The 15,498-nt window shown below is 43.3% G+C and overlaps 1 protein-coding gene across 8 annotated transcripts in view; it reads left to right on the top strand.

Moving 5' to 3' along the window:
* LOC106569223 (catenin delta-2) overlaps window positions 1-15,498 on the top strand; it is a 140,854-nt gene that overhangs the window by 72,296 nt on the left and 53,060 nt on the right. For 7 of the 8 annotated variants that reach the window (XM_014140374.2, XM_014140371.2, XM_014140377.2 and 4 more), the window contains 5 exons: window positions 3,884-3,918; window positions 4,937-5,053; window positions 8,551-8,696; window positions 10,036-10,588; window positions 10,780-10,923. In XM_014140374.2, the coding sequence (XP_013995849.1) occupies window positions 3,884-3,918; window positions 4,937-5,053; window positions 8,551-8,696; window positions 10,036-10,588; window positions 10,780-10,923 (995 nt within the window). The remainder of the gene's footprint in view (window positions 1-3,883; window positions 3,919-4,936; window positions 5,054-8,550; window positions 8,697-10,035; window positions 10,589-10,779; window positions 10,924-15,498) is intronic. The other variant, XM_014140372.2, reaches the window with a different exon arrangement.

Here is a 15,498-nt window from a genome sequence, read left to right as displayed (position 1 = left end):
TTAGCTAATCCAGGTTTATCATTTTAAAAAGCTAATTGATCATTAGGAAACCCTTTTGCAATTATGTTAGCACAGCTGATTAAAGGAGCAGTAAAACTGGCCTTCTTTAGACTAGTTGAGTATCTGGAGCATCAGCATTTGTGGGTTTGATTACAGGCTCAAAATGGCCAGAAACAAAGACCTTTCTTCTGAAACTCATCAATCTATTCTTGTTTTGAGAAATGAAGGCTATTCCATGCGAGAAATGACCAAGAAACTGAAGATCTCATACAATGCTGTGTACTACTCCCTTCACAGAACAGCAAACTGGCGCTAACCAGAATATAAGGTGGAGTGGGAGGCCCCGTTGCACAACTGAGCAAGAGGACAATTACATTAGAGTGTCTAGTTTGAGAAACAGACGCCTCACAAGTCCTTAACTGGCAGCTTCATTAAATAGTACCCGCAAAACACCAGTCTCAACGTCAGCAGTGATGAAGGCGACTCCGGGATGCTGGCCTTCCTGGAGTCGGGAAGGCCAGTGTCTGTTCTTTTGCCCATCTTAATCTTTTATTTTTATTGGCCAGTCTGAGATATGGCTTTTTCTTTGCAGCTCTGCCTTGAAGGCCAGCATCCCGGAGTCGCCTCTTCACTGTTGACGTTGAGACTATACATTATTATTTTAATAGCAGTACCCTGTAAAGTCCAGTAGCAATCAATCACATTAATTTGTAAAGCCCTTTCTATTTCTGTCGAGTCATGTCACTGTATATCCTAGTAGTTTTAGAGCTTAAGACTTGTAGACTGAGATGTAGGCCTACAGGCATGCTATAGTTAAAAAAGTAGGGGGAAACTATTGAGGTAAACACAGGAGTGAGATAGGAGGTACTGGTTATTATCATCGATCCTTTCAGACCGTCAGAGTGTCTCTCTGAGAGGCCACTCAAGCCCAACACACTGTCCCTCTTCCCTTTCCTCTCTTCCTCCCCTGCCCTGTGCCGGTGCGGTGCTGTATGTGTTTATTGTTCAATAAAGAACAGGTGATGAATGAGCACTTGCAGGCCGATGTAGAGCCCCTATTCGTTTTGTTTTCTCTGGCAATTCGTCACCCCACTGTAAACGGAGACAGCCTCACAATAGGAACTGTGAAGGAGAAATCAATGGGATGATTTAGCAGCTGCTACTTGGCCAAAGGGCCAGTGAATGACCATTTAGCCTAGTGATCACAGTGGCGGCTGAGCTCTGAGGCAGCTAGCGTTGGGCCGGGCCATCACTATGACACTCTCACATTAATCATGTGACGGGGGACAGCAGATCCCGATACTCCACTCAAGCTCCCATTTCCAGTGACTCCATAGTTATTATGACTGTTGTTTGTGTGCTCCAGATCAGAGATAATCTCCCATCGATCCCAGTGTGGTTATCTGAGTCCATGTGACGGCCCCGGCTTAGCAACTACGTCAACATATCGCCCCATGAAAAGGATAAAGGCTGGCTGGCAGAAGCAGCACTCTGTGCCAGTCTCTGCTCTGATGAGAGTGCAGCAGTTGATTTCTCAGTGGGGAGCCATTTTACCACCTGGAATAGTCATCCACTTATGTCGAATTATAAATATAGCCTGTATAGAATTAAGCACCCCTGGCTGTAACCTGGCAGAATCAGGTCTCCATGAACAGCAGTGAGTTGCATTTCATTGTGATGTGTTAATAAATCTTCTCATGGATAGCCCCTTTTTTTGTAAATTTTCGCCTAAAATGACATACCAAATCTAACTGCCTGTAGCTCAGGCCCTGAAGCAAGGATATGCATATTCTTGGTACCATTTGAAAGGAAAACTTTGAAGTTTGTGGAAATGTGAATTGAATGTTGGAGAATATAACACAATAGATCTGGTAGAAGAAAATACAAAGCAAAAACAACCGTTTGTTTTCCTACCACAATCCTTGAAATGCAAGAGAAAGGTCCCAGTTCTAGCCATCACTCTGTTTGTAATTCCGATGGTGTACACAAGATGGCAGCAGTGTATGTGCAAAGTTTCAGACGGATAACTTGAAGTATGAGAGAACTACATGACATTTAGTGTGAAGTCACCCAGGTACATTTGGGTAAATCGTGAAGGAGACATTTGCATTCGTATTAAATTTTTCAGAATATAGTCAAATCTGTATACTTGGACTTTGATTTAGCTTTTCCAGTATTAGTAGCCATAGTAGCCATATTATAAGTTCAACATTTGCAAAACAACCAGTTTTCATAATATCTTCATAACTCTGAATATTCTTATAATTTTTGTCCAAAAGGAAAAGGCATGCTGTCGTACAAGGTTGGTAGCTACATTTTACGACATATACATGGATTCCGGATACTCCCGTAAAGTCGCTCTGGATAAGAGCGTCTGCTAAATGACTTAAATGTAAATGTAAAGCCCGGCTCATTGACTATCTAACTAGCTTTGTTTTTACCCCGATTGGTGCTTATTTGACAAAGTTAGAGTCGTTCAAGTGAAGACCGCCCGCGTCATCAATCTCTGACCAAATATGGTGTCCTATAGGATATACTACACCCCTGATGATATAGTGAAGTTTGGTTACGTTTTAGGATCTCTGAGGAATACATACGAATGTGATTTGACTGGTTGAAACAAAGTTTAGGGTTAGAGTCTCACAGATTCCTTTCTTTGCAAATTGAACGAGTGGAAATACAAAATCGATCGTGCATGCTATATGGACCTTTTTAGGATATGAAAAAAGATTTTATCTAACAACACGACACTTCATGTTATCTCTGGGTCCCTTTGGATGAGAAATCAGAGCAAGATTTCAGAATGTAAGTACACATTTCACCTTCAGAGGTGAATTTATCAAACCTATCACAGTGAAAAAAGTGTTTTTTCGTTAGGAGCTCTCCTCAAACAATAGCTTGGCATCTTTTCGCAGTAATAGCTACTGTAAATTGGACAGTGCAGTTATATTAACAAGAATTTAAGCTTTCCGCCAATATAAGACACTTATATGTACCAACATTTGTTGTTTCTCTAAAATCTGCGATCGTGACACAAGGTGCTGCATGATTTACAACTGTCCCGTTGACAGGACACCGATCCCTAAGAAGCTCTAGCTAGGTGGTGCTTTCATGGCTACATTGTTAATATTTGTCACCCTCCTAGTGCTTCGGGGGAGGGGTGGGTGGCAGTTCTGAAGGGGCAGGGGGAGGAGGGTGGGGTGGTGGCTATGGGGGGGTGGGAGAGAGGGGGGCACTGGCGGCTCTGAAAGCTTTTTCTCTCCAGACCACGTGTCCCTTGTCTCTCTGGGTGGTGTGTTGTGCACCCCCCTCACCTCCCCCCTAGAGGGAGAACCCGTTCAGGCTTAGTGCTGGCTGGCTGGGCTGCTCTGACAGATGAACCCATGTTGACCAGAGGAAGGGAGGAAGGGATCATCCTCACTCCCATTGTGCTCTGCTCTACAGTACTGTAGCCTAGTCACACCACACACACAGAAAGACTGACAGACTGACCGACCGACAGACAGACCGACAGACAGACGACCGACAGACAGACAGACAGACAGACAGACAGACAGACAGACAGACAGACAGACAGACAGACAGACAGACAGACAGACAGACAGACAGACAGACAGAGCCAAGTGTTACTTTAGCAGCATCTCACCCAAACCATAATCTCTCACTAAGGGGGGGAATTGTCATTGTGAGGTACAAATGTATTACAGTTACTGTGAGTTTATGTGGATGTGTATAGAATTTGATTCAGGGTAAATATATGGATGAAAATGTTTCAGTCATCAGGTAGTGCTCAAGGCTGGGGCATTAGGATGCTATGGCAGAGGAAAATGAAGGCTTGCTGTTTTTCTATTCTGACCATGATCTGTTTCTTTCTCTCTTTCAGTTCAGCAGATGAGAAGTTTCGCTGGAATAACCAAGGTACGTACATTGTACTAAATATTGCACCAATGCATCTTGTTCTATATTATGTGACAGAGCATGTGGAAACCTCAGTGGAATTGTGTACATTGTAATGATAGGTGCATCTTGAGGGTGGAGTGGAGTGGACCATGCCTCGCTCCTACGTCTGGACAGTTGTCATAATCTGTCAGACAGAACAGCAACAGAGCTGTGTCTGTCCAGTGTGAAATATGGACATCTAGTTGAGATTAGATTGATGGGCTTCGAGCAAAGTATGAACCACAGATCGCAACCTTGTCTTCTAAAGTATCAAACACAGATTTGATTGAAGCAGAGCTAAAAGATTTATGACTGCCAGTCATGTTCAGGATTCTGCTGCACCTGCTTCCCCTTAGTCATCTACTCTATGAAAGTTCCACTGATTTGTATTACCTTTTAGTCATTTAGCAAATGCTGTTATCCAGAGCGACTTACGGTAGTGACGCATACATTTTCGCATTGATCCCCCATGGGAATTGAACCCACAACCCTGGTGTGCCATGCTCTACCAACTGAGCCACACGGGACTGATGGATGAGTTTAGAAATGTTTGGGAAGAGTTTAGGAATGTTGCACAAACATAAATGTCCATGGGTTAAAACGCTAGTAATCATCCTTATACGGTAGAGGACTAAGTGTCTACTGCTGGTAGCCTCAGCCTCCATGCCTGCCGCTATAGAAGAGAGATTAATGCTGATCTTAACCCTCTTGTGTAAGGCTTTATCCCTTGGCACTGTTTGCCAAACTTAAGACAGAGGACAAGTATGTCCGTTTCTGTAGGCACGGACAGACAGATAGACAAGGAGACTGTACAGCACGGCAGAGACACATTTCAGTAAATAGTGAAGCTACATAGCTTTTGGCTTATCTAGCATAGTCACTACCACTTTGCCGTCAGTGTGCCTGTAGTAAACCTCAGCTGCTTGTAAACGTTTTACTATTTGTGAGGTAACGGGACAATAATCCTGCTTCTCCATTCATTGCTGTGCCTCAACAGACGGACAGAAGGACATTGAGGAGGAACTGACGACTGGCTTGGAGCTGGTGGACTCCTGCATTAGGTCACTCCAGGAATCTGGGATCCTTGACTCCCAGGAATTCTCCACAGGTGACAGTAAGGACGCTCGTTACGTTATACAGTGCAGATCATTTTTTTTATATGTTAAAACATACCATCTACTTGCAGTGAAGCCGATTTACATTACATTCAGTCATCTAACAGACTCTCATCCAGAGCGACCCACAGAATCCTGTGGGTTCTTACCATACCAACTATGTGGACACCTGCTTGTTGAACATCCCCTTCCAAAATCATGGGCATTAATATGTAGTTGGTCCCCCCTTTGCTGCTATAACAGCCTCCATTCTTCTGGGAAGGCTTTCCACTAGATGTTGGAATATTGCTGAATATTAGTGAGGTTGGGCACTGATGTTGGGCGATTAGGACTGGCTCGCAGTCGGCGTTCCAATTCATCCCAAAGGTGTTCGATGGGATTGAGGTCAGGGCTCTGTGCAGGCCAGTCAAGTTCTTCCACACCGATCTAGACAAACCATTTCTGTATGGACCTCACTTTGTACACCGGGGCATTGTCATGCTGAAACAGAAAAAGGCCTTCCCCAAACTGTTGCCATTAAGTTGGAAGCACAGAATGGTCTATAATGTAATTGTATCGTTAAGATTTCCCTTCACTAGGAAATCAGGGGTCTAGCCTGAACCATGAAAAACAGCCCCAGACCAATATTCCTCATCCACCAAACTTTACAGTTGGCACTATGCATTGGGGCAGGTAACGTTCTCCTGTCATCCGACAAACCCAGATTCGTCAGTCGGACTGCCAGATGGTGAAGTGTGATTCATCACTCCAGAGAACATGTTTCCACTGCTCCAAAGTCCAATGGCGGCGAGCTTTACACCACTCCAGCTGATGCTTGGCATTGCACATGGTGATCTTAGGTTGTGTGCGGCTGCTCGGCCATGGAGACCCATTTCATGATGATCCACGAACAGTTCTTGTGCTGACGTTGCTTCCATGGACAGTTTGGAACTCGGTAGTGAGTGTTGCAACCAGCGGTCCTGTTCTGTGAGCTTGTGTGGCCTACCACTTTGCGGCTGAGCCGTTGTTGCTCCTAGACGTTTCCACTTCACAATAACAGTACGTACAGTTGACCTGGGCAGCTCTAGCAGGGCAGAAATTTGACAAACTTACTTGTTGGAAAGGTGGCATCCTATGACGGTGCCACGTTGAAAGTTCCTGAGCTCTTCAGTAAGGCCATTCTACTGCCAATATTTGTCTATGGATCTTGCATGGCTGTGTGCTTGATTTTATATACCTGTCAGCATTGGGTGTGGCTGAAATAGCCGAATCCACTAATTTGAATGGGTGTCCACATACTTTTGTGTATATATAGTGTGTTTTAGAAAATAACTAATTCACTACAAATAGACAAATATCATGTCGTCCCAAATGAAACAGGCAGGATGATATTGTTCAAGCTAACACAAATAGCATAAGTTCACTGCAACACTTTTTATGCTTATCAATAGTCTAAATGTCAAGAAAAATGTCAAGAATGATCTATACAAAATCAACCAGATACAGAAATGCTCGGTGATAGGATCTTTCTCTTTCTCTTTTAGCACTGAGTGATGTCAATGACTGTGAACGTTTCAATCAGGAACTAGATACCGCAGGTGTTCAAGTCTCTTATCACGTTTGCGTTCTGCATTCAAAACAGTTGTTTTCCCTTTTCTTCTGATCCCAAATGCCCTCACTTCATTTGATCCAAGAAATGATCTTCATCTTTTTACTATGAGCTACTAAGAGAGTATTCGCTGTCAGGAGAGATTCAGCGTATGTCAAGGGTTTGATATGGAAATGATGTCTCGCCGAGGCGTCAGCAGCTTCCTTTGAGCACAGCAGAGTACACATGTGTACGAGGAATATGGTTTCAAATCAGCCACTACAAAGCAATCACATTCATATTCAATGTGCTGAAAAGAGCAGAGTTTTTTGGGGCTAGAAAGAAAGAACATATGCAGATAGTATATGCTGTCTGTGTGTGTGTGTATGTGTCTGTATTTCTATGTGTGTACATACGTACGTATGTGTGCGTGCGTACATGCGCGTGTGTCATAGACTGTGTTTGCACGTGCACTGCACACTACATTCCCTCTCTATCCGTTAGGCTCTTGATGAAAAATGGAAATGTGTTATAGACTAGATGAATTAAAGGAGCCACTCCCTACATATTTAAAGCACCACACACACACACACACACACACACACACACACACACACACACACACACACACACACACACACACACACACACACACACACACACACACACACACACACACACACACACACACACACACACACACACACACACACAGAGACTCTTCTAAGAAGGCCCCTGTAGTATTCACTTATCTTCCAGAAATCCTCAACCAAAAACTCATACCATTGACATGAAGTATGAAGTTGTTGCAGAAACATTTCTGTGGTCATTTTCATACAGCCGCTATTAGATAAATGTCACAAGATAAATAATATAGAGTCACTTACAACAGCATTTTCAGTGCTAGTTAACAGTCATAATTTTCATAATGAGCTAGCTCACTTTTCCTGAATGAAAATGATGGCAGTATGTGCGGTGCGTGTTCCTGTCTGTGTGTTTGTGTGTGTGTGTGTGGGAGGGGGGGGGTGACAAAGAGAGAGAGATGGTGGGTGTTGCCAGAACAACATGGATGTGAGAGTAAACACAGAGGAAGGTGTGAAGGCAGTCAAGGGAGGAAGCCTCACTGACCTGAGAGTGGTGTAGAGCACTGAAACAGGTTACACGGAAACAGGTTCACAGCATTTTATTTAATGACACGCATAGTACTCACAGCTATGTTGCTGAAGATAGTGTGCTATTATACTGTAGTGTGGAGTGAATTGTATTTATTTTTGTGTGCAGTAATTCTATTTTTGATTTACAACACTGTGGCTAATATGCAGTATATAATACAATATACTGCATAATGTTGCTTGGGTAATGTAATGAAAATGTAGGCCTATGGAAATAAAATGCTGATGTTAGTGTCACTATTTGAATTGAATGCTAACTGTGCTGTTATTTACAGGAGTTCTGGCAAAGCACAAAAATGCAGGTCAGCGTTTGTTTTTCTGCATGCTATTGAAATTACCCGTACGAGAGTAGTGAGGCCCAAACAACTCTGTAGTCTGATTACTTTTATTGTCGGCCTCATTCTGCACCACTTGTGCTCAGTGACTCCCAATTCCTCCTGATCCATTATACATGCTCTCCCTTTCTCCATCTCTGCCTCTCTGGGTCTGAGAGAGGGAGAGAGAGAGAGGGAGAGAGAGAGAGAGGCAGAGAGAGAAGCAGAGAAAGAGGTATGTAGATAGAAAGGTAGTTACGTACAGAGAGAGTGGAGAGAGAGACTGGGAGAGACAGACTGGGAGAGAGATACTGAAAGAGAGGCAGAGAGAGTGAGAGAGTGATGGACGCAGAGAGGCAGAGGAGAAAGAGAGTGTGGGGGATACAGACACAGAGGGTAAGAGGTTGTCTCAATATTTCAGCTCCACTCTCCTTCCAAAACAGGACAAGGCCTGCTATCCCAGAGTGCACTTAAGCTCAACAATCAGGATGGAACACTCCCTTACCCAGCCGGTTACCACAGCAACCAGACACTAGAGGCCCCACCCCGCGGGGGCCAGGTGGGAGGGGCAGTCCACAGTTACAACCAGGTGGGTGAGATTTATTGTGTGTCCCAAATGGCACCATATTCCCATATTCCCTAGTAGTGCACTAGTTTTAGAGCCCTGGTCAAAAGTAATGGACTATATAAGGAATAGAGTGCCATTTGAAACAGGCTCTTAGATTGCCAAGGTCAAAGATAATTTAGCCTTTTCGCTGTATAGTCTGGATTTCAAGATGGCATGTGATCTAGGTGGAAGATTAGATTAGTTTAGTTTATTACTCACATGCACAGGGTCGGAGATGTATTTGCAGGGTACAGTGAAATTCTTAAGCTCCGAGCTCCAACAGTGCAGGTCAAAAAGAGGTGTAAATGAAACAATAATAAAAATAATAATTATAATAATAATAATAATATATACATACAGTTAGCGCCAAAAGTATTGGGACAGTGACACGTTTTTTGCAGTTTTGGCTCTATACTCCAGCACTTTGGATTTTAAATTATACCACGACTATGAAGTTAAAGTTCAGACTGTCAGCTTTAATTTGAGGGTATTTTCATCATATCAGGTGAACCGTTTAGAAATTACAGCACTTTTTGTACATAGTCCCCCATCAAGCTTGTGACTCTACAAACTTGTTGGAGGCATTTGCTGTTTGTTCTGGTTGTTTTTCTGATTCGTTTGTGCCCAATAGAAATGAATAGTAAATCATGCATTGTCATTTTTATTGTAAATAAGAATATAATATGTTTCTAAACACTTTGTGGATGCTACCATGATTACGGATAATCCTGAATGAATCGTGAATAATGATAAGTGAGAAGGTTGCAAAAAAAGCTAACCTCCCCTGTTATTGTAATGGTGAGAGGTTAGCATGTCTTGGAGGTATGCTAACCTCCCCTGTTATTGTAATGGCGAGAGGTTAGCATGTCTTGGGGGTATGATATTTGTGCGTCTAACTTTCTCACTCATTATTCACAATTCATTCAGGGCTATCCGTAATCATGGTAGCATCCACATTAATGTAGAAGTGTTAGAAACATATTATATTCTTATTGACATTAAAAGTGTCCAGTTACGCAATACTTTTGGTCCCCTAAAATGTGGGGACTATGTACAAAAAGTGCTGTAATTTCTAAATGATATGGATGAAAATACCCTAAAACTAAATTTGACAGTCTTCACTTTAACCTCATAGTCATTGTATCATTTCAAATCCAAAGTACTGGAGTGCAGAGCCTTAACAGCAACAAATGTGTCACTGCCCCAATACCTTTGGACTCACTATATTTACAGCTTTAACAATGATACATGTCCATTGGGGGTTGGGAACAGAGTAAATGTCAGTTGAAACAATAATACGGTTCTTCCTGTGTTTCTCCAGGTGACATCTAGCCGTGCAGCCCAGCTGGCTGCCAGTGTAGACTCCTCCCAGTCCCAGTGCAGAGATAGAGAGTCGTTTGCCCAGAGCCATGGCAGCGCCTTCCACATGCCTGACGCTCCACCCACTCCTTCCATGTACTACTCTTGCTCCACCCTGCCCGCCCAACGCGTGAGCTCCCCCCACTCCATACAGGCCGTGGGCTCGCCCACCAAGCTCCAGCGCCTTGGCTCAGCCTCCGACATGCCCAGCTACGCCACCCTGCAGCGGGTCTCCTCGCCCAAGCAGTCCCCCAGCCGGCTGGCAAAGTCTTACAGCACCAGCTCCCCCATAAACATGGTGGTGGGGTCTGCCGGGCTGTCCTCCACGTCTCCACTGCACATGGCCTCTTCAGGCAATGCCTCGGGTTCGTCCCCTCTCCATCAGTTCAGCTCCACTGTGGGTAACTACGCCACCCTGTCCCCCAGCAAGCGCATGCAGCACTCCTCCGACCAGTACAAGATCTCCCACGAGCTATACGCCAACGCCACCCTCGGGAGGCCTGGCAGCTTGGCGGGTGGGTTCACATGCTCAGACAGAGAGATAATATCTTTATATATATATTATGTCTAAAATTGTGTTTTTTCTATGAGTTGATAAATAAATATTCTCTCAAATTGTTTTAAATGCTGTAGTTAATAGGCTTGATAATACTAGATGTTGTTATTAACCCTGTTTGGAATCAATTAACAATGTTGTGGTGTTCAGGGTCCAGAGGCTCCTACAGCAGCCAACACAGTCACCTGGGCTCAGAGCTGCGACCTCTCCAGTCTCCTGAGCACCACATTGACCCCATCTACGAGGACAGGGTCTACCAGAAGCCCTCTCTCAGGAATCTCAATCAGAACCAGGGTGAGTCAGCCGGTCCGGAGCCCTTGCCATGCAGCACTGGGCATCCCCTTATATTTTACTATAACTTTGTTGCTTTTTCACTTCTTAGCCAACCAAGTGTTATTGTTTCACAGTAGGTTATAGGGGGTTATCATTTTCAGATAGCTGCTAATCTTTTATTGGCTCTTTGAGGTTCTGAGTCAGCACTGGATTAATCCTTGATAGGAGAAATTACTCAATATAACAAAAAATTGTATGACGTCAGAATTAGATGGGAATCAAGCAAACACAACAAGCCAAAAAGGTAAGGGAGCAGGAATTTCAACAGTCAATGCCCCACATTTAGCTTATCATTCAGGTAGAACTCAGAATATGGGCCTTTAAACTGTGGTTTTCCTGCAGATAACACTAATGATAAAAAAAACAACAGAATATTTATCGCTCCATCAGATTGTTTAGCTTATCTACATTTTTCAGTTCAGGTATGCAAATCCGATTAGTATCTTGATGGCAATTTGTTTTGTAGTCACAGATCATTCGATATTAGACAGAAATTAATCTCAATTAATCTCACAGGATTTATGCTCAAGCATTGAAATCTGAGTCTGAGGCACCCACCATGGTCAAATTCACTCCACAGTACTTAGCCTAATACTTTCTTTAATGAGCATGTGTATCCCCTCCACAGAATTTCCGCCTCACTTCACTGCATATGATCAAATCCTACTATACGACCTGAAAAGCTTTAGTTTCCTAAAGGCTCGGGAATTGGAGTTATGATATTGCTTCCTGTTTGTAAAGAATGCAGGCTACTATATGAAAGACCGGAGGGGATACCATGATTCTTACTGGTGTTTTATTGAGCATGGGTTGAGATGGTACAGATTGTCCATGAAGGCTGTTGGATCATATCCTCACAGCCAGTACTGTATCCCTCCTCTGTTGATTCTCAACCTAATCCTTCACCTCCTTTTAGCCCTTCTCACACTGTATGTAGGATTCTGTCTTTTATGATTAATGTGTCACACTGCAGGTTGGTATTTATTGTAATTAATCTGCCAGCTGTGCAGAGTGGTCACTAGCTGGCACAGCCACAAAGTCAGAATATCTGATTTTAAACCTAACCCTAACCTTGGCCACACTACTAACCCTAATGCCTAACCCTAAACCTAAATGAAGACCAAAAAGCACATTTTTGTTTTGCTGAATTTTTACGATATAACCAATTTAGTGTATTTGATCTGCGCATGTGCCAGCACCAGCAGCGCAAGCCTCTGTGCTTATGCGCTAGTGAAGTGAGTTCGGAAAAACTGAAAGTGTGCATCTTAGAAATTGTTTTCACATATAAAGTTTGTATGTCAGAGGCTTCCCAAAGATAACGTGGTAGAATGTAATTCTGATTGCCGATTTTGTGCATTTATCAAAATCCCATCAGGTAGCCTGATTTTGGATTATGTCCATGTAAACAAGATTATTAGGGAAACTGTTCTTCTGGCAAAGCATGTAAACGTTTAAATCGAACTATTATATTAATCTAGCTATTCACAGGTGCCGGCCCTGTTTGTATTGGGCCTGTCCCTACCGGACCTGTTCCTTCCAGTATCGGCTCGTAACACCAGCCACACTACACGATAAAGGCTCAACATTTCTGACAGTGCCAGAACTTTGTCAAAGCCTACGACCGCACACAGTTGTACTTAATCGGCAGACCTAGACCCTGTCACACTGAATGAGCCAAGACGTCCAACAATCGTTTATGACCTAAGAATTTGCCCACAATGTGGACATTTTGTCTGAGGTGGTAAAATCGTAGCATAAGAAGGCTAATATTGGGCCTTTAGGCAACCCCCAGGGCAACATTTCACATCTGGTGGTTTAATGTTGTTTTCTTCACCTTTGGTTTTCCAGAAATGTTGTATCAACGTCAAATATATAATGAAATCACACATTGCAATTTTGTAGGCCTATTCAAATTTCAGACAGTGCCACAACGTTGTTTCTGTGATAATATTTATTTCAGTCAACCAACATTCATTGATCTGATATACACTGTATGCAGTGGAGGTCAGTGCTGTTTAAGATGAGGGAGGACGAGAATTTGTTTTATGAGCATGGCTTTATTTCTATTATAGCATATTGGATGACTGTCATTCATATTCCATTCACCCAGCTCAATGTAACATCGACAGGTTAAGGCTACTACATGATACTCGATTTTCCCTGCTACAACCTAGGCTATGAATTAAAGTTTACAACATAGGTGTACAGGTCGAGTGAAATTTTAATAATCAAGGTGACAGACATTGACACATTCAATAGTGCTTTCCACAATCTTGCCTGCATCTAGCTGATCTAGGGTTTAATTATTAGTCCAACAGTTGCAAACGAGAGTTTCTATTGGACAAATTCAGATATGTTTATACCCTTTTTGTTACGTTTGCTTCCGTTTAAGAAAGTTTTTCAACAGAATCGGTGGAATGAATACACCCCTGATCACACTCAAACACAGTTCACTTTCGTAACAGCCACATAAAAACAAAATGATCTCCCTTTGATTGTTGGATAATTCCTTTTTGCATCTACGCACTCTCCTCCTCTCACCTTTTTCCTTTGCTTTTGGACTTCAGTGCACAACACATCAGCTGTCTGTGGCCAGGCAAAAAAAACTTTCCATGCCAAACCTTCATATCATAACCACTAACAACTACACACTGCCTACATTTGTCAACATATTAGCTAACGTCAAGTCAACATAACTACTAGAACTAACGCGTTAGTAAACCCGCTCTGCTACAATCATGCAGTACAGTGTACAGTCATCAAGCAGTTTAGCACTTAAACCAGCAGGCCCCGGTGGCAATAAATTAATAGAACCATAAGCTTACCTTGACTTGGAAGAGTTCCAGTGTTGGATAACCATAGCCAGCTAGCTAACATAGCATCCCTCTCTGTTTGAGCCGGGTGTTTGAGTAGGCTAAACTAGCTAGCTGCATTTGCTAGCTAAGTAAGTGAAAGCAAAAAAAATACGAAATACTCTCTCTTTCTCGCTCCTAGCTCTCTTGCTTCTCCTTCATATTTTAAGAAATGAATTTGTTTAAAACTGTTCAACTATTGTCTTTCTCTCACCACATTTTATGCACTGCTGTGCTTGCTATCTGTAGCTTATGCTTTCAGTACTAGATTCATTCTCTGATCCTTTCATTGGGTGGACAACATGTCGGTTCATGCTGCAAGAGCTCTGACAGGTTGGAGAATGTCCTCAGGAAGTTGTCATAATTACTGTGTAAGTCTATGGAAGGGGGTGAGAACCACGAGCCTCCTAGGTTTTGTATTGAAGTCAATGTATCCAGAGGAGGATGGAAATTAGCTGTCCTCCAATTACACCATGTTGCTACCCTACAGAGTGCCGTTGAGGCTACTGTAGACCTTCATTGCAAAACACTGTGTTTTAATCAATTATTTTGTGACGGGACACTACATAATCAAAAGTATGTGGTCATTCCAAAATATGTAGTTGGTCCCTCCTTTGCTGCTATAACAGCCTCCACTCTTCTGGGAAAGCTTTCCACTAGATGTTAGAACATTGCTGGGCGGACTTGCTTCCATTCAGCCACAAGTGCATTAGTGAGGTCGGGCACTAATGTTGGGCGATTAGGCCTTGCTCAAAGTCAGCGTTCCAATTCATCCCAATGGGTTCTTCCACACCAATCTCGACAAACCATTTCTGTATGGACCTTGCATTGTGCATGGGGGCATTGTCATGCTGAAACAGGAAAGGGCCTTCCCCAAAGTGAATCGTCTAGAATGTCATTGTATGCTGTAGTGTTAAGACTTCCCTTCACTGGAACTAAAGGGCCTAGCCCGAACCATGAAAAACAGCCCCAGGCCATTATTCCTCCTCCACCAAACTTTACAGTTGGCACTATGCATTGTGACAGGTAGTGTTTTCCTGGCATTTGCCAAACCCATATTCGTCCATTGGACTGCTAAATGGTGAAGCGTGATTCATCACTCCAGAGAACATGTTTCCACTGCTCCAGACTCCAATCGCGGTGAGCTTTACAGAACTCCAGCCAACGCTTGGCGCATGGTGATCTTAGGCTAGTGTGTTGCGGCTCGGCCATGGAAACCCATCTCATGAAGCTCCCGACGAACAGTTCTTGTGCTGACGTTTCTTCCAGAGGCAGTTTGGAACTCAGTAGTGAGTGCTGCAACCGAGGACAGACGATTTTGTGTGGCCTACCACTTCGTGACTGAGCCGTTGTTGCTCCTAGATATTTCCACTTCACAATAACAGCACTTACAGTTAACTGGGGCAGCTCTAGCAGGGCAGAAATTTGACGCATTGACTTGTTGGAAAGGTGACATCCTATGATGGTGCCGCGTTTAAAGTTACTGAGCTCTTCAGTAAGGCCATTCTACTGCCAATGTTTGTCTATGGATATTGCATGGCTGTGTGCTCGATTTTATACACCTGTCAGCAACGGGTGTGGCTGAAATAGCCGAATCCACTAATTTGAAGGGGTGGTCACATACTTTTATATACACTGCTCAAAAAAATAAAGGGAACACTAAAATAACACATCCTAGATCTGA

The sequence above is a fragment of the Salmo salar genome, chromosome ssa14 (assembly GCF_905237065.1).
Source record: "Salmo salar chromosome ssa14, Ssal_v3.1, whole genome shotgun sequence".
NCBI classification, from domain to species: domain Eukaryota; kingdom Metazoa; phylum Chordata; class Actinopteri; order Salmoniformes; family Salmonidae; genus Salmo; species Salmo salar.
This window is presented reverse-complemented; position numbering and strand designations above follow the sequence as displayed.